An 18,951-nucleotide genomic window follows, 5' to 3' on the forward strand; every position below is an offset into this window, starting at 1 on the left:
TGAAGTCTAAACATCAACCAAAGTCTCAAGAACATGGACATACATTATGAAGCATCCAACTAACATGGATCTTCAGCATTTAAATATCAGAGATATCTGAATACAAGATGAAATAATGGTGTGTTTTAGACTTCAGGAAATAGAATGGAAAAGCAATTTCCCTCTGTTATTTTCATATCTTATATAAGAAGAGAATAGTAATAAGGCAGCACATAATGACACAAGCCTCAGGAAATACAAAAATAGCACCGGAAACTACCTTACTCTTTTCTCCAGATTTTGCATTCCAGCTCAGATACTTCATGTCATTTTTATAGATTAGAACATAAGATCTTAATTGATGCCAGAACTTTATTTCACCATTTATTTGTGTACAAATGCATTGATTAGGCTGTATCAAAAAAAAAAGATGAATGAGAGGTTCATTTTAAAAAGGTTTAAAATATCCCATAATAACTTTTGGATGAACGTTGCATTCCCTTCTCAATCAATCAGTCAAATCAAGATCATGGAAGAGAGCCTAAGAAGAGGCTACACAACTTGGTCCCAGGTAAGCTGTATTTCCTACCCTCGTCTCATTTGCCTAGAAACATCACAAAGACTCAGCTAACTTCCTACAAAACATGAACGTATTTTGGATGTTATGTTTTCAACACTTGGTATTTTTCTTATTTGTGCAAATACTCAGGAATGTGTTCGGTGTAAGAGAGTTCTTAAGCACTTTAGTGTTTAGAGTGGGATTTAATCATACACTTAAATGTTTCCTATAATTTAGGCACAGATTTCAAGACAGACGCTGCTCAGTATTTGACCCACTGACCTTCAGCATGAGCACAATGAGCCATTTATCTGCCCCGTGGTTGGTATACAAATGCATACAAGTGCTGGTACTATTTACTTACCTCAGGGATATGTTGCTAGAGTAGCTAAGGCCTCTCACTACTGACTCAAGGAGAGTTTTTTTTGGGAGGGCGGGGGGTGGTGGTGTAAGCTTCATGCTTACAGAGAAGGGCTCTGATAGTTGACCTATCTGCACAGATGGATCCAAACACCACTGACTCCAAAAGGTAGCTTTCAGTAACTGGTTTATGCTATGGGGGTTCTGTTGCTGGACAATGCATCTTGTCATTTTCAAAGTTGTTGGTCCCTCCATCCTTTCCTCTTCTCTTGCACTGTTTCCAGCCAAAGGTTAATTTAACCTTATTTGTATTTGCATCTACCAGTGATCAGAGAAACATTGGACACTGTTGACAGTAGCAAAAATTGGATACTAAACAAAACAGTCACTGGATATGCAAAAGAGGCTTTTGTTCACATGTTCATTCAAGCTTTACATGCTGATTTTCTTAAATAGATGCCAAAGAAGCCTCATAGTCATGGTAGTATTTGCTATGCAGTAGGAACAATCATCCTTCCCTCTGTTAAGAGATTCTGGTAAAAGTGGCTGCTCTACTTCAGTACAACTGAAGCATTTAAATATTATCCCACCTAGGGAAGAGACAGAGCCACTCTTACCAGAGATCTGGCAGCTAGTTCCTTTCTTCCCCTACTCTAAATGCCTCAGAAGCTGAACAAGACCTTTCAATCCAGGGGCTTTGACTGGATTAAAAGGGAGAGACAGAAATTTGCTTTAGTGCAGTAAGACTAGTTCCTATATACTTGAAATCAATTCTTTGATGCATGTGCAGCTAAATATACTGCAAATTGCCTAATGCCACAGTGCTGAACTTAAAAACTTTGATAATGACAGATTACTCATCAATGGAGAATAAAGTCAGGTGTATTGGCAAGAAGGGCTCTTTCCCCAACACATTAGCCTAACAAATGAAAACCCAAACTGTCTCAACACATTGTGTTTAAGTCTAGAAGGAACCTCAGTGAGAAAGTGACCAGTCCTTAAATGACTTGACAAAGAAGTAGGAGACTAAGTTTGGTACAGGTGAATTATTGACATTTTGGTTGCACATAGACAATATTAAATCAGACTGTTCAAGGTAGGGTAGATTGTGGGAATTATCACGGAGAGAATTATCATAAAAATCCATAGGTCATTCCTGCTTGAAATCAGACCCCATAGTGGCAATGACCACCTTCTGTCCTTCTCCCCTAGCCTACAAGAAAATAATTCAACAGGTTAAAGTCTGTTCACACAAGGCAACCAACCGCCTATCATCAGCACATGAGCTAACAGTACCATGTGAGATGGCTGAGATAATCGGTACTAGGGGAGGAGGAATGGGATTTCCCAGTGCAGATGTTCTCAAGATTTATTTCTGCACAGACAGCATGAATTTATAGAGAGACTGACTCATAGACACCTCCCTTCCCCCTCGCAATACCATGGGCCACCCTTCCTCAAGCTTGAAAATGCATTATCACATCCTTGTGGCCATGGGAAAATAAAGAGTATTTGGGGTATTTTAGAACCTTTTAATTAAATGAGACAGCTGGGAACAGAAGTCAGCTGCACGAAACCCTCTAACAGTTTGCTAAACTATGCCATGGAACAAAATCCAAAAGTTGCTGTTTTAGGTTACCACTGCAGCACCAGAGAGCAGTTCAGCTGGAAGAGAAGTTCTTGCTCACTGAACTGAAGGGATGTCATGAAAAATTGTCAGTGCAGCTGAAACACAGTCATGAGTACTGGTTACCCTGTTGAATGTAAACCATTAGTTTAACTTCCATTCTGTGAAGACTCATCAAAAGCCCAGATAAAGTACTTTGTAAACAGGCACAGTAGAGTCTCAGAAAATAGAACAATGGAAGAGGAGTTGTCAGATGAGCTTTATTCTTTTTCTGCTGCATCTCCCTTCATACATATTCCCCTGATACAGCCCTACTGCACAGAATGCCCTAGAGAAAACAGAGAAGTATGAAGCCCAAATAATCTTTCTTCTCCACCTCCTCCTCCATCTGCATTCCTCCTGCCCTTCCTTCTCTGTATAGTTTTGATATCAACAGGACAGAATAAATGCAGTTTTGGCACGAGCAGTTCAGACCTGCCCCAGCATGCTCAGAGCGCAACCCAGACATGAGGAACTGGGCTAAGAGAGGAACTAAACTACATTAGTATAATTTTTTTTTTTTTTTTAATTCTCAAGTGCTTCCTCTGCAGGTGGATGGTAGGAGGGAGGCGCATGTGTTTCAGATGTTCAGCACAACAACCCTGAGGGTAAACTGCTTTTTTTTTTTTTTTAATTCTATTCCCCCTCCACATTCCTCTTCCTTTTCCTCTACACCCCTTCCCTCCCCCCCCATCCACTGAGCCTTGTATTCAAGCTCCAGCCTTCCCATTGCAGTGGCTGCTGGAAGATATTTGGACAGCAGGAGCATTAGTTGGATAACTGAGGTTGTCTTTTACTTGTTTTGAAAAGCGCTATAAGATTTCTAACACCTACCTGAAGCCAAGCTTTCAAATTTCCGTATTAAACATTATAAAAAAAAGAGCACATTCATGTTCTTTATAAGATACAGTTGATTTTTATTTATATATATATATATATTTTTATGTTGGGACTGCTGGAGAGAAATCTGTAGAAAGTATCTATATCTTATTCCCTTACATTCCCATTCCAATAATGAAAATTCTAGTTCAGAGCAAGGGAGTTGATTATCAGCAGCAGTTCTTTTACATGCCAGCCCCCAGGAGCATGGAGATGTAAATCTATCAATACGTGCACAATAAAAATGTTTTTATCTGCTTCTTAAAAATAGAAAAATCTCTCACAGGGAAAATCCAAGATGAAAAATGAGCTGTGGAGTGTTAAAGAAGGCTTCAGAGAGTAAAGTAGTAGTATTCCTCAAGAATAACAAAAACTTTCCCTCTTCATTGAATCCAAAAAGATCACTAACTTCAAGTTAGTGCTTGCTTCTGCAGAGGGCTTTCACACTAATCAATCAGCTTAGGAACAGCTGCAGGAAAACTAACACATACTACACTAACTTATGCCTCCATCCCTGTGCTCTGCTCTCACAGAAGAAAAGCACGTTCCAAAACTCCAAAAATGCACTTTTATCTAAGAATCCTAAAGCCAAATAAAGCAACTATTAAATTACTATGCCAAAGGCTCTATTTGTGAAGACCTGCCACAGTAGAGGCCAGTATACCTGTCAAAGAGGATAGAGAATCTCCTTTTAGTCTTACTGGCCACTTCTCTCAGATGAAAACAAAAGCATAGAACTGCAAGAAAACTGCCTATGTTTAATCCTTCAGAACCTGCTCCTGAACTTAGTCCAAAAATGCAGTTTCTGTGAGCAGATTCAGAGAAACAGGAGCGATACAATGCACTGAGATCTCTTAACTGTAGGCAGAGAGGCCTCAAGTTCAGTTCCCACTCATACATGACAGAGTACCTCAGAGGGAAATTCGTCTGTGACCTGGGAAAAGCTGTCATACCAGCTTCAAGTATTAGTTTATTAAATGGAAGGGCTTGCATCTCTACAACGGCGTTCAGAAACAACAAGTAATCTTCATGTGAATCTATTCTCTATTCAGGGGGAGCAGTCAGAACCACAGAGTATCATTAAAAAACACATCATTTCTTCCATGAAGCTCTACCTGGTATTTCTGGATTGTTCTGGATTGCAGAAGGGTTTTGCTTTTTTTTTTTTTCCTCCTTAGGAGTTTCTTCCCACCATCTCCCTTCCCATGTCTTCCACCCTCCCCCCCCCCAATTTTCATTTACCAAAGGAGCAATAAAACAGTATTTTGTAATTTTTTGTAGTTTGCCCTTTCAGAAATGCTTGTAACATAAATAGATATTAAATACTTGAAGGCAGATCACTTTGCTTAAAATGTCTATAAATAAAAAATGCATTAATAAGACCTCTTAATGCTTGTTTTGTGGTTTGACAGTAAATGTAACGGCTTACAGAGAGGAGTTAATATACCCCTGACCAGTAACGTTCTATTTGCTTAAATGCAAGCCTTCAAGCCAAAATTAACATTCTGGTTTCTTTTAGAGGCAGCCCGCCATCCTGCAGCGTAGCTGAATAAGCATTGCCTAATATCATGGTGCAAATCCCCTCCCCCAGCTAAAGTGTCACGGAAGGCTGACAAATCTACTGAGGCAGGCAGCAAGCAGAGGTCTCCAGCAGCCTGGCCTTTGCTGCATGGTTACATAAAGCACAATTGATATTGTATCAGAGAAAGACATCAGGGGGATTTTCCCAAGGAAACACAGTTTTCACGTTCCTTGAACTGTAATTTCACAAACAAGGAGCTAACACACACAGATTTGTCGTGTCTAGTTCAAGCACTACCTGAAGAGCACGGCTGAAAGAAAAGATCAGCTAAGGCTTACCTAAACCACATTTCTCTTCCTAAAATATCTTCAGCCTCTTTTGATAGTATAAATATCTGGTTTCATTATGACAAATGGAATGCTGAAATTCCCTCTGATTTTCTTGAATTTCACCTTGTTTTATAGCATCATAAAAAAAGATTTATGCAATTATGTGATATATGTGTTTGCCAATTATTATTCCTTGGTATCTTCTACGCTTGCCGTCCTTTCTCAACACTTTCCTCAGGAAGGAAGAGCCCTGAAAAGTACTGTGCTTCTGCAAGTGTGGGAAAGCAGGTGGGCAGACAGAGGTGAAGGACTGTCAGTGCTTCTTTGAAGGCTGAGAAGCAGAAACAAATTCAAATCCTACCAGACATCAGAAAAACCACACGGATGAGCCCCCAGGAGCAATGACTTAACAGTGGGAAGGATTTCAGCTGGACTTTGCACCTTAGGAGATATCAAATAAGTGTATCCTCAGCCAATACTCCTCATCCATGTGCACTCTCTGGTGCCTAATAAAGGGCTGAGCTCACACTAAAGCATCAAAACCTAGATCACAAGTCCATCAGCCAAATCCGTTAGAAATTAAGCTTCAGCAGTTGTTTAGAAAACAGGCTTAGAGGTTCCAAGCCATCAGTATATCCTCATATGCAAACTCACACCTAGCAAGAGCAAGCTGATGTTACCGAGTTGTACTACAGGACTTCTCAGTCTGGACAGAGAGCAGCATTAATGGCCAATTGTAGTTTAGGACTTGGCCTCTCTGTGTACTCAAATGTAACAATAGTGAGAGACAGACAAAATTATACAGAAGATAGAGAGACGCTAAAATCTACACTGAAAGAATGGATCTTTTGGTACTAGGACCATCAAGACATGATTAGACTTAAGATTTAACAGCTCTCACAACCACAATGGTCTGAGTCCCAGCAGAACTGGCAGGCACAATGGCAATGGTTTATTAATATTGCAGAGTCAATTTCAGGAGAACCTCTGGGTTCTCAGCGCAAACAAGATGTATCCATTGCCCTTCGGGAGGTCCCAACATCCGATGCATGGAAGAAACTCAGATCTGACACACACATTACATCCAAACATGCATCAGGTTAGATTAAAAAGAAACTTAAGAAGCTGATTTGTTCAGAGTTGAACCGATGTCCTTTCAACTCACTGCAAAGCTAGTATGTGAATTTAGAAGTTGGGGAGACCGAGACCTTGAGAAGAATAAGGCTCTTGTGTCCCTAGCAAATGCATCCTTAAATACAGGAAAGCCAGAAGAACCTGAAAGGATGGTCACAAGAATGGATTTGCTGAAAGAAATTTCCTACAAACCAATCCAACTAAATAGAGGAACGCAATGATGCCCTGTTAAGTGACTACTATCACAGCATGCAACATGGCAAAATAAAAGGTAGAGGAAGGGACAGGGAGAAGAAGCTCATTAAAGGAAAAGACTAGTTAAAATACTTGCTTAATCAGCAAAGTATTTCACTACAGGAGGGCTCCCTCAAACCAGTGCTTGATAAAGCAATATAAGATCTCTTAAAAAGCTCTGTTGTCGCATGGCTGGGCTAGGCACTGAACATCTGTCATTCATCTGTTCACTTAGAGGCATGATCAGTCAATTACTGCTAAGAGCTGTTATTTTTTTCCCCAAGCCAATTTACTGCTCATGAACAACAACAGAGCTGTAGTCAGGAGAATGAACCGTTCCCGGATTTTACAATAGCATGGGCACAGCCATACAAACTTCCTTCAAGATTTCCTTGAGCAAGTGCCTCTGGAAGGACCCCTGCTGTCTCTAAGCAGAGTTTTCAGTGTCCACATCTAATTTGGCCATTACCTTTTTATTGTCACTGCCAATGAGTGTGCGAGCAAGCATCCACTGTGAGAGATCTTGCTTTTCCTTATCAGCTGAGGGTGAATACTACTAGGACAGCTAACAAATTAACACCCACACTGCATATGAGCTCAGAACTTTGAAAGGCTCTTGCCACTCATGGCAGATTTCCCACAGAATTCCTAAAATTATTCTAAAGCTCAACTCCATTGACTACTGTGAAGCACAAGCAGCAGCACTTCATGCTTCAAAAGAAGCCCAGGGGTTAAGAGAATGGCAAAAGCTGAAATTCCTATCGGCTGGTAGTTTGGTATTGAGTTTCACATGTTTTCTACAGCAAGGGAGGCAGTCATTTTTATTATGTAAAAATCAGAGCTAAATACTGTCTCTAAAAGACTTCAAGTCAAGCTAGTTCATCTGCTGTACATCAGTACAAATCTCTTGTCATCAATAACAATTTGACTGCCTCCTACAACAAATACACACTGGGAAATACAATCTTTAGAAAATAATAATAAAGAAGAACAACACAGGAAACATATCAGGTGAGACCATTTATCCATTCTGGGAACCTCTCTTCCAAGGTAAACTACAGGAATACAAAAATATGGCAGAAAACACCAGTCCTGAAAAATCATGGAATACCTCCCAGATGAGAAATTGCAAGGTCAGTTTCAAAATAGCTTTCATATTGTAATGTCATTAGACAAATACAGGGAATCACACAGATGAGGGAGAAGTGGTACATAACACAAGAAAAATAAAATCCTTCCTCATACCTGAAAGTCAGAGCAGTTACCCAGTACAGCTCTAAAGGAAGCCAGCTTTAACCTACCCTAGATAAAATCCATTTACTCCTGCTGTTTCTTTTGACAATAAAGTGCATACTCACCATATTCATAACTGTGAGGATGAATCTTTGGGCAGCCTCTGCACCATGGTATTGGACCATATCAGCATCTGCCACCACCAAAGTTTCTACTGTGTACTCATTGGTAAGCCGAATGGCATTTCTTCTCTCCCTCCAGTCACTGGTTGATTTCATCTTCTTTTGCCTCTTCTTTTCTAAAATAAATAAATAAATAATCAGGGAATTCTATAGCTGGCAAGTCACAGTAAAACATTTATATTCTTTTCAGCAAACATGCTTAGGCAAATTCAGATTTCAATGACATTCAATTAAAAAGTTATTCGCAGATTAAAATAAGCAACTTACACGTTCCACTGCAGGTACATCTTTTTTGCATGTAGATTTATATGAAATCAATAGATTTTATGAAAATATGAAAGAGGATAGGAAAAAAAAATCAAAACAGAAAAGAATTAGCTGTAATTCAAACCAAGAAGTCATGCACTTGCAAAAATTTCAGAGATTGGAAGTCCTGCTTGTGGAAGAAGTAACATTTCACAGCAATGTAATTCCACAACAAGCCCTAAGTAAGGAAAAGTCGGCTGGAAAAAGCTTCAGGATAGGAGAGTGTACTGTGGGATGCAACGCACTGTATAATTTGCAGGCTGTACTAGGCCAAGGAAGTTGTAAAATATTCCTGGAGTCAGTATTTCAATCAGCTTCATTTCAACTTGCTACCAGCGTTACTATAGCAATTTAACAGAACACACTATGACAAAGACAGAGCTCTAATCACTTAAGTTTCTTTTTTTTAATTAAGTCAGATTGTTTTGGAACATGTGTTATTGGCCAACTGCAGAAGTCTCTGGATAAAACCCAGAAGTGCAGAAGGTCAGGCTAGATAAGACCTTTTCAAGCTTTCTTTGCTCATTTGTTGCTATTGGCATGAGCACCAGCACCAGCAGCTGCAGTCATTGGCCACCTACGTGCAGAGAGCTCACATGCCTCTTTATTGTGGCACAAATACCAAAAGCAGGGAACCCCTAAACTAGCTGATCCTTATTTTTCTTACATTATAAGAACCTGTAAGTATGACCCATGCTAAGGACTGCAAAACAAAGCATTAATCATCTACTGCTAACACAAAAAATAAAACATCAGTTAAGTTAAACCTCCTCTTCTCCAAAATGAGAGATTAATACATTAGTAAGTCATCCTGTTTTAAACTGAAAGGTGAAATGTGTTTCACAGCTCAAAGGCAGATGTGCAAAGCAGTTGAGACACGAACAAAGGAGAAATCAAGTTCAGATCTGAAACTGAATCTACTCGCTTCATTTCAGTCACAAGAAATGTATTCATGTTTTCAATTGTAAAATGAAAGTAAAGCAAATGAAGTCATTAAAACAAATGTATTTTACAGAAAAATACAAACTGCCAAGGCTCACGGAAATTATATCTGCTTAGTGCTCAGCCTGCAGTGTACTATGGATAAGATATTGACACTGGTGCTAGCACCAATTTCTTCCAAAAAGAGCAAAACATAAAAGGTCCCAAAACACTGTAAAGGTAACAGACAACAGGAAAGTGACCCAGGGTAAAGCATTCTGGATGAGCAGACAGATACCACTTCTCATTACACATGCTGCTTGTTTCCCAAAGAAGTTAACCCCTTTTTAGTTTTCTGTAGACTTATTTTGAGACCTTCTCTTAGTAAACAGCACCCTACAAGGGGCACTGGATCTAAGCTCAGTGATCCCACAGCCTATTCACCAGCTCCCTTCTTTAATTCTGCTCGAATTTCCCAAACTGGTAAATGCTCTAGCATCCAGATCCAGTTTCTCAGACTTCCTCACACTCAAGGTGATCAACTCTACCAGTTGTAGGTGTCCCAAAGCCCAGATGAAATGGACTCCATCTTTTTATCCCATTTTCTGACTTGTCAATACGCACATTTGCAGACACCCATTCCATCTCTGTTCTCAGTTGTCTAGCAGTCATTCCGGCATTGCTCTGTACGTGCTTTTGTGCCCAAGGCATCAGCTGTCAACACTTGGTATATATTTTAAACTGAGACAACAACTATGAAATTTGATTTCAATCTTTTGAAAAAGGGTTTGGAAATATTCCCCTTGGGTCAAACAAGACAGGCAGGAGCCTCTCAACAAGAGGAAAAAAATCCTGAGGTGCTCATAAATAATGAGAGCTAGAATCAAAGATTAAAATTATCAAGTTTCAAGGCTTCTTTTCACAAGGACTGCAGACAAAGCTGCCTCAGAACAGGGAATCTGTATATTTCTAAGTGCTCAAGAAAGGCAAAAAAAAAAAACACTGTAGAAACTACTAGAAAAAAAGGAAAGGTAAGCACACCCTTGATTTGCTGGATATGAAACAGAGTTGACTTCAACTTGTGTGAAATAGCCACCATGCTTGCTTTTTTTGTCGTTCATTTTGTTCCATTGCATTCATGGGCCCATATCTCCCTCCCTCTGCAGAATTGGATGTTTCACTGCAGAATTTTCAAGGTAATCATTTAAATAATGGGGGGGTGCAGGGTGGGTTTGGAAATCAGAGAAGCAGAAGATCATTCCAGGAAGAACACTAACTTTCTGGGTCTTGCTGCTGCCAATCAGAACCTTCTTGGAAACAGCAGTGACTCCTCCATCAAAATCTTGCTTTGGTAACTCCCTGCTGTTTTCAACTGGTATAAATCTCTTACCTCCAGAAATCTTGCTCTTACAAGGATCTAGGCCTTCATTCAAATGGGTCTCAGCCTGACCTTGAATATGTAATGAAAAACGCTTTAATTGAAGAAAACAAGTTTAGAGCCCTCATGGTTTCTACTTCAAAAATTTATCTTTGAAAAAGATGCCACTTTGTCCATAAGAAAGCCATTATGCTAGACTGCAACTTGCATTCTGTGGAGAGAAGGTCATACCATGGTCATTTGCCATGCAATTGCTTGGTGTGGTCCCTCCTCCAGAGGCAGATGAGGGAACTGGTAAGGCTTTGCCCATTTCGCTCAGCTTCTCTTTGGAGAAAGCAGCTGTATAAAACTCTGAAGTGTGATTTCTGGAAAGCAGCAGCAAAGGGACCTCTGGCAAATTGCTGGGGAGTCTTGGTTCACAAAGCTTCTGGACTTCATCCCTTTGTGAGTTTTACTTGAAATTGTGGATTGGCTGCTTTCCACTGGGTGGCAGGGATTGGAAGTTGTGTGTGGAAAACTACCACCCCACAGGCTCAGCTAGAAACACAGCCAAAGTGACCTAACATCAAGAATCTGGACTCTTACCCTCATTCTCTCCCTAACAGTCTCTAACCACAAGCCTACTGAGAACTTAAACAGGCAAAGTGCAGTGGACTCAAAGGAGCCTACCAAGAGCTCAGGTAGTCATTAATGACACATTACTTCGGAGGTATAGCAAAGCAAAACAAACTACTCAAATGCAAGTCCCCTCTTTTTGTTTTCTTCTTTCAAATTTGCAAATTCTCTAAGGTAACTTTTCCTTAGTCTTGTCCTTTCTGCATTCACAGAAAGCGACTCTGAGTGGTCTCTATTTGCATCTTCCTGCCTCCCACACCTGAAAACAATTTTCCATTATAATCAAGCACATGGACAAAACACAAAACTACTGACTTCACGGATGAACAATCACAAACAGAACAAAGAGATACACACATTCTGTATCAGAGATATTTGAAGAGCAGAATATCAGAAACAGTAAGAAAAATCCTCATTAAACACATCTGCAACTCATAGTTGAGATAAGTAAGCTGTATGGAAGTATCAAAAATAATAATAATAAAAAAAGACAATCTCTAGAGCCTCACTTCAGAAACAAACCAGCACAGAAAGAAGTCTCACTCCTGCCCTTTGTGATTTATGGGCTATGGGCAGAGGAACCCTCCACAAGTATACAAAATCCCAAACTAAAATAAACACCAGCCATTAAAACAAGGATTAAATGCTTGGTGGATTCTTTATTTGAAGAAATTGATGTTACAAATTTTTTGGCACAAATGTTAAGTGTTATTGTGAAGGCATGAGAGGCCATAAAACATGGGCAGCAGGCTGTCAGAAGAGTTTACATTGAGGGGAGCATACGTAACCAAACTGTGCACTATTTTAGGAGTCAGGTGTTCCCTGCTTAAGAGCTCAGACAAATTCATGTGAAATAACAGCTGAAACAGCCAATCTGCAGCACAGCACGTATATGCTGTGCGTGACTAGGCCCAAGTGACACTCTCTTTTACCTGTCACTTTGACAGTGTATTACATAGACTATCTGGCCAAAAATTCAACAAAGTTTAGGACTGTTAGCTGATGGGGGAAGAGAGGTACACCAATGGATGCTCAGCATGAAACGCATGCAACACTGCACAAGTTCGCTAGCCAGCTTTTCCTCACAGGCTCCTACCTCTCCATGACTAATCACCCGCAGAGCAACATGACCATACCAGCTTCAGTAGTCCAGCAGTCTTTGAAATATTCCTCAGTACAGCAAAAAAGTAAATAAATGTATATATAGCCCCTATTCTCATGATAAGCACAACAGAGTTATTTTGAAGCCTCAGTAGAAAGCTTCTTACATTCAAGTGCTTCTTATGGCAATCCAACAGATGCACAATTCCAAAGCAATCACCCCAAATGACCTTTTCCAATTACACACCGAAACTCCTGTCTGGTTTCTAGCATGTCTCTGCTGTAACTGCAGTCTCCCTTCCTGCTCCTCCTACCTCTCTTCCAGCAGTATTTCCTAGACTCATCTGAAAAACAATCTTCACTCCTAGCTCCTCATATGTTTTTCTCCCTTATCTTCCTTTCTGTAATTCTAACTACCTTGCTATAGTTCCTGGATGCAGTTCAACAAATACCACAAACAAGCAAAATTTCAGAGTCCTCCCAAAAGTCATCTAGTCTGTGTTTAAAAGTAAAAGATCAGCATACTGTATATGTATGTTTTGGATGTTGCTATTAGATCTAGACACTGCACTAATTTAAAATAAGTTTTCAGAAATAACAATGACTTGATTTCATTTAAAATCAAAAAGGTAAGGTGTAAAATGGAAACCAAGAAGGAAGTGAGACAGGAAATGGGGATTATCAGTGGCATTTACATCTCAGCCAAGAGTGAGTAAAGCAAAATCTAAAGAGAATTTTCGAACAAGCAGGTTTCTTAGTTTGAATTAAGATCACAGTGTGGGAGGTTGGAAGACTGGATATCTTTAATAAATAATAAACAAGAGAAATGTGCTAGAAGTAAAAAAAAAAAAACTATTCCTCAGGTTTAAGTCTGTCAGCAGTGCTACTTTCAAATGCTTTATTGAATAGCTTCTTCAAAAGACTGACAGCACAGCATCACCTCAGTGGATGCCCAAAAGCTGTACAGCTCAGTACCCTAATTTATCCAGCCTGGGGATCGAGCTGCTTATGGTTAGAAGCAAGACAAACGTGAAAAGGAAAAGAGTTCTAAGTCTTCCAGCATAGCAAAACCTTTGCTGCAGAAGTCAGCCCAATCGAGGGTTACACGCTAGCACAGCCTGAGCTAAAGGAGCAACCACAATCTTGAGATAGCTCAGACCTGTGAGATCACCATGGAAGTCAACTCAAAACTCATGGACACTCATCCCTCCACACTGGCTCCTGTGGGCATTATATCCAAAGCTCTGTGCAGTGGTTACCTTGCAGCTGCAGTTTTCATCCATACAACAATAGAGAGGTTCTTTTCAAAACACTCATCTCCTGAAGAAAAAAAAAAAAAGAAACCACACTTCAGCTGCAAGGGCCTTGCTTGTCACAGTTGTTTTCTTGACACCTTCCTTATGGCATTCACTTCGCAGTGGACACCAGAAAGAACTGAAGAAGGGAACTAAGAACAAGACACTAGTGAAGTTGCAGCCACAGCCAGCACATTCCAATCTACTTCCAGCCACAGGAACATGCAGCCTCCTTCACCAGTGCTTGATTACAGCAAAACATTGTCCCTCTGCACTGGACTACTATGTATCCACTAAAAACTTGGGATTCCAGGTTTACAGCAGCTAATTGGTGTCAGTAGGATATCTGAAGTTCAAGAAACAGAAATGGTTGTTCATTCAAATTACAGCTAACTGTAACACAGCCTCAGCTGTTCTCTTTATTTTTAAGGCCCAGTGCCACAAAATGATTATACACTCCCAATTTCTTTTTGAATAGTATAGCAGACAAAAGCATGCATCAACAAGTAGAAAAAAAAATATCACTGCATAGTACAATGATCACTTGTTCCCTAATCCACCTCCCAAAAACATTACTTTTCTTTACATGACCACTTCCATAGCAAATCACAAATTCATAACTATTTGTCTGGCACATCAGCAAACAAGAATTTGAGATAGAAGTCATGAACTCTGTGTTCCATCCAAAACACCAGGGAGATTTTATTACAAGGATTGTTATTGAAGCTAGCCTGTGGCTTAGACACATCAGTTAAAACTATTCTTCTGTAAAACAGTCATCAACACAATGTGTCAGGACTTTGTCTTTCATGAAAAGTCAATATCGTACAGGATAGGCATTATAACCTCTACCAGCTCACTGGATCAACTTGTCAGCAGGGCTTCAGAAACTGCCACCTCCTCAACTACATACACTCATCTCTTTTTAAAAGCACGCCCTTGTAGGCTTTTCATCCAACTAGAAGCAAGGACTTGCTTGTACGACAGAGAAAACAACCTAATGTTACGCAAAGCAGGCACATTGAGCATTGTTTAACGGAAAGACTATTAAAGTGGGAATGGAAATACCTGCTCTGTCACTCCCTCTTAGCCTCTGTGGCTCCGTTCCTCCTCCTATATTTGATCTGCTCTGTTACTAGTTGTACTCTGAAGCAGAATTGATTTCCTTTGCTTGTGACAGACACAAAGGTCCCAACTTGCCTGAGGCCATGGGGGAAGATCCTGTAACACAAATATAATTAAGATCCAAATGACAAGGGCTGATATAAGTAAGAGTGAACTCAGAGTCCTCAGTTTTGATCACTTAAACTTAGCAGATCTGAAACCAACCACAGTCTTAATCCCCTTTCAGGGCTTTAGAGACTACAAAACACTTGGCTGCAGTTATGCTGTGAAAAATGGCATCACTGGCCTCCAGTTTTATTTTGTTTTAATGAGTCTTTAGCCAACGTGCTTGGTTTGTAAAGAATGTTTTCGCAACTTTCAACCCTACCAATCCTGAAGTATAGCAGCTGAACTCAACCACTTCTGTTAAGGGTGAAAGAGTCTAGGGAGACTTTAGAAAACCAGGAGGTCCTCACTTACAGCCTGTCCTCACAATTACATCTACACCTTGAGAGAGGTAGCACAGATCTCCTGAGACACCAGACAATTTGTTTCTGGTAATATGCAAAAGCCAGTAAAGAATGCAGTTTATCTCCAATAAACGTGTTGGCTCTGCAGGTCAAACTGAAGTGAAAAACAGTGTAATAGTTATTTTTAATCCCTTATACATACACACACGTCGAACTACACAGGGAACAGATCACAGAAAGAAACTGCCAGTTCAAGGAGCAGCTTGTCAGAGCCAAAGCCTCATAGTACCACAGCCAGCTCACACTTTGTAGATCTAATCTTTAAATAAAGAAGGTGTTTGAGAGTTAGAGTTTAGAGGTAGTAGTCCAAGCAATCTTTAATTTTCAGTACTTTCAGTCTTGGATACTCAGTTTGGGACACATTATAGGTGATGATTCAGAATTACAACCACCTCAAAGGAAGCTGAGTACTTTTGAATGGAGGCAAAACCTTCCACAAGGTGTTCCCATCTTGGCCACACAAACACGTAGGTGCCCAACACATAGTTGTTTTCACATGTAAGATCCCAAGAGATCTGCTGAAGGTCACAAGTCAAAAAACAGCAGGAAGCAGAGCCAGCAGAGTTCCAATTCCCAACTCTTGGCTCCAAGCCTGAGCTATGATTTATGGCAATATGGAAAAAACGAAGACAGCTAAAAGGTAAGCAATGCATCTTAGTCTGCCTGGAGCCACCTGTCTGCCTTCTTAGCCAAAATGACCACTGGAATAGCCATAAACATCCTAAGAGAAGGATGGTGTACATCAGACACTCTAGCTCATTAGCATCTGCCAGTTTAGATATCATCAAGTTCCAGTGGAAACTAGCATTATTTTTTTTTTTTTAATCAGGAATCAAGTGAAGAAGCAGTACATTCTACTTCAGCAGCTGATCTGGAAAAGGAAGAAATCCATTAACTACACATATTTGTACATCATCTTTGCACCTTGACAGTAAAGGAAGAACATGGAGCCCCTCCTGCTCCATATTATCCATGCTGCCCTTCTGCTGAGGGCTTCATCCAGAACAAATCAACAATAAAATTTCCCTTGCCACATGCAATGGAAAAGGACACTTCTGAACGGTAGACTGCTCCAAAAGGCCGCTGTTTGTCAGCCATAAGGAAACAATCACACACTTGCTGGGAAGAAAAAACAGACTTTGTTTGAAAGACCAGGGACATGGAGAAACCAAAAGATTTACCCACAGAAGACATACTCCCATGGGTAATGCGCTGAAAGATCTGATTTCTGATACAGGGAATACATCAATACTTGCAAACACTTAATCACATTACATCTTCTGCATTGTTGAAATCCTTGCTTTAATTCTTCAACAGATGCTTCCTAATATGGACTAACACAGGTTGCATTACATCCCTCTATTTTTAGTGCACATGTTTTTTGGCCATAACAACTGCTGTTTCAGGCCAAGTCAAACCTGCAGAGAAAACACATCTAAAAGACAATGATTAAAGATGGGGAAACGCAACGTAGCAGTAACATGTGTTTAGGATTTATACCTGTTCAAGGAAATCATTCCCCACATTTGATACCTGCATACTAGCACTTAAATTATTGCCAGCTTTGATCTATTGTTAAAACACTTTGCAAAATAACTAGAGAGAGAAGCAGTGCATTGTTACTTTTTGAATTAAAATGTTGATCTTCCTGTGTTTATTTTCCACTATTAACTTCTCTCCGGGCAGCACATTTGTGTTAAACAAAAACTGGTTCATTCAAGATGACAAAAGGGGGTTTAAAGCAAGCTTGCATTTAAGAGTAATTTATGAGGTCTACACCATAAACATGAAATAACAACCTACCGTCCAAAGACAAGCTGCTCTCTCTCATACTCATGGGCTGTATTTCATATCAAATCCCTTCTATGCAAAGGGACTTTAATGCATCACTGGAGACTTCTGGAAAAGTTACAACAGTACTTCCTTTTCCCAAAGAAACAAAGTTTTACGACACTGTTAGAAGAGATTCCTAGGCTTTCATATCATGGTTTGACTCCATCTTCAACATAGATATTTTCCCTCAGTTAAAAAAAAAAAAAGCAACAAAACCCCCAACAACTGTGAGGAAGAGAAAAACACACCATAACTTCTACTTAGACTTTGAAGGCATAGGAAATATGTAAAATATATTATCAGATCAGATGAGGTTGCCAGGGAGTTTGTGGAGTCTCCCTCCTTGGAGATCTTTAAAGATTGCCAGCACATGGTCCTGGGCAACCTGCTTGAGGTGGTCCTGCTTGAGCAGCAGAGTTGGATCAGATGGACCCAGAAGTCCCTGACAACCTAAACCATCCTGCAGTTCTGAGATCTCAGCAAATATTAAACTACTGTTTTTCCATGCATATTGCCACAAGAAAACAACTTTATTGTATATATCTATATCTATCTATATATATATATATAGATAGTGTGCATATATATATATATATATATATGATCACAGAGAGATAGGGCAATAAAAAAGCCCTGCCTCAGGTATTTTCTAACACCACTCTAAGCTTTAGGGTGTTAATATAGGAGATCATACAGTGCCCCACCAGTCCTTCCTGCTCTGCTCATTCCTTCCCAGCCAACAACTTTTTTCTACAGCATTAGGTTAAGGGGAAGGACAGACACTTAAAAAAACAAATTAGCCCTGCAGCTACATCTTGAGCCTGAGAATAAGTTAAGCTTATGCACAGACGTCCAGGCCTAACCTGAGGGCACTGCAAAAGTTACGTATGATGCATTGAAACAGAGACCTCTTTCTTTCTGCTTCGCTCACATGTTGAACAATTCTTACTTATATGTATTAAAGCCTATAGTCAGAACTCCCTGTAACTCCACTCTTTCCAGAAAAATCACGAGTACAAGACCTTTGACAAAAGAGTTGTCAAGCTCATTTTTAAAATCAGAACAGCATGTGATAACAGATTTGTATCCCAAATTCAGCCCAGATTCTTTGGTTATCATCTCTAGAAGTGTTTCACATCAATGGTGCAAAGCTATTTCCCATGTTTCTAATGACGCCATGCTTCAGAGCTAATGAAACCCAACCTTCCCTTTCTTCCCCCTCACAGCATATGCACCTGGAAATCTTTTAATGGGTTTTATGTTTGCCTCACAGGGGCTCATGTTCATGCCTGTGCAGAAACATGCATTGCGACTTGAACTCTTCCTCCTGCTGCATGACAGGTGATAAAAATACTACAGATACACATATTGTATGACTAACAATGGCACCTGGCCTGTGATGACTGGATCCATCCTTCGCTGCTTAAGCACTTCAGAATTTAGACAAAAGAATTAAAATATCAGCCCTGAACCAACAAACTGGGGATTTTTTAACCCATTAATAGCCACTTTCAGCTTCAGATCTCAGAGATCCAGTCATGCATGACCTTAAGTGCTTTTCCACTTCTGACAACAGATTAATCCTCCCATACAGATTATACCAGGAGAAATTTAGCTCCTGCAAAATTCTCCAGCAGCTCTAAAAAATTGTAGTGCTGTAGGACATGTTATGCCACTTAAAATAAAGGAGTTGTTTCAGAGATTTTAACAAACATTTATCAAACCAGACCGCTAGCATTACCTAGCCCCAAGGGACTATTTAGTTCAGCTTTCCTCTCCCATCACTTGGGT

General features: G+C 40.0%; 1 protein-coding gene across 5 annotated transcripts in view; it reads right to left on the bottom strand.

Moving 5' to 3' along the window:
* Positions 1-18,951, bottom strand: part of ADAMTS17 (ADAM metallopeptidase with thrombospondin type 1 motif 17) — a 165,046-nt gene that overhangs the window by 133,335 nt on the left and 12,760 nt on the right. For 4 of the 5 annotated variants that reach the window (XM_015292261.4, XM_015292260.4, XM_040706475.2 and 1 more), the window contains one exon: positions 8,021-8,193. In XM_015292261.4, the coding sequence (XP_015147747.2) occupies positions 8,021-8,193 (173 nt within the window). Of the gene's footprint in view, positions 1-8,020; positions 8,194-13,657; positions 13,719-18,951 lie in introns of all 5 variants that reach the window. The other variant, XM_025154066.3, reaches the window with a different exon arrangement.

Source organism: Gallus gallus, chromosome 10, assembly GCF_016699485.2.
Source record: "Gallus gallus isolate bGalGal1 chromosome 10, bGalGal1.mat.broiler.GRCg7b, whole genome shotgun sequence".
NCBI classification, from domain to species: Eukaryota; Metazoa; Chordata; class Aves; order Galliformes; family Phasianidae; genus Gallus; species Gallus gallus.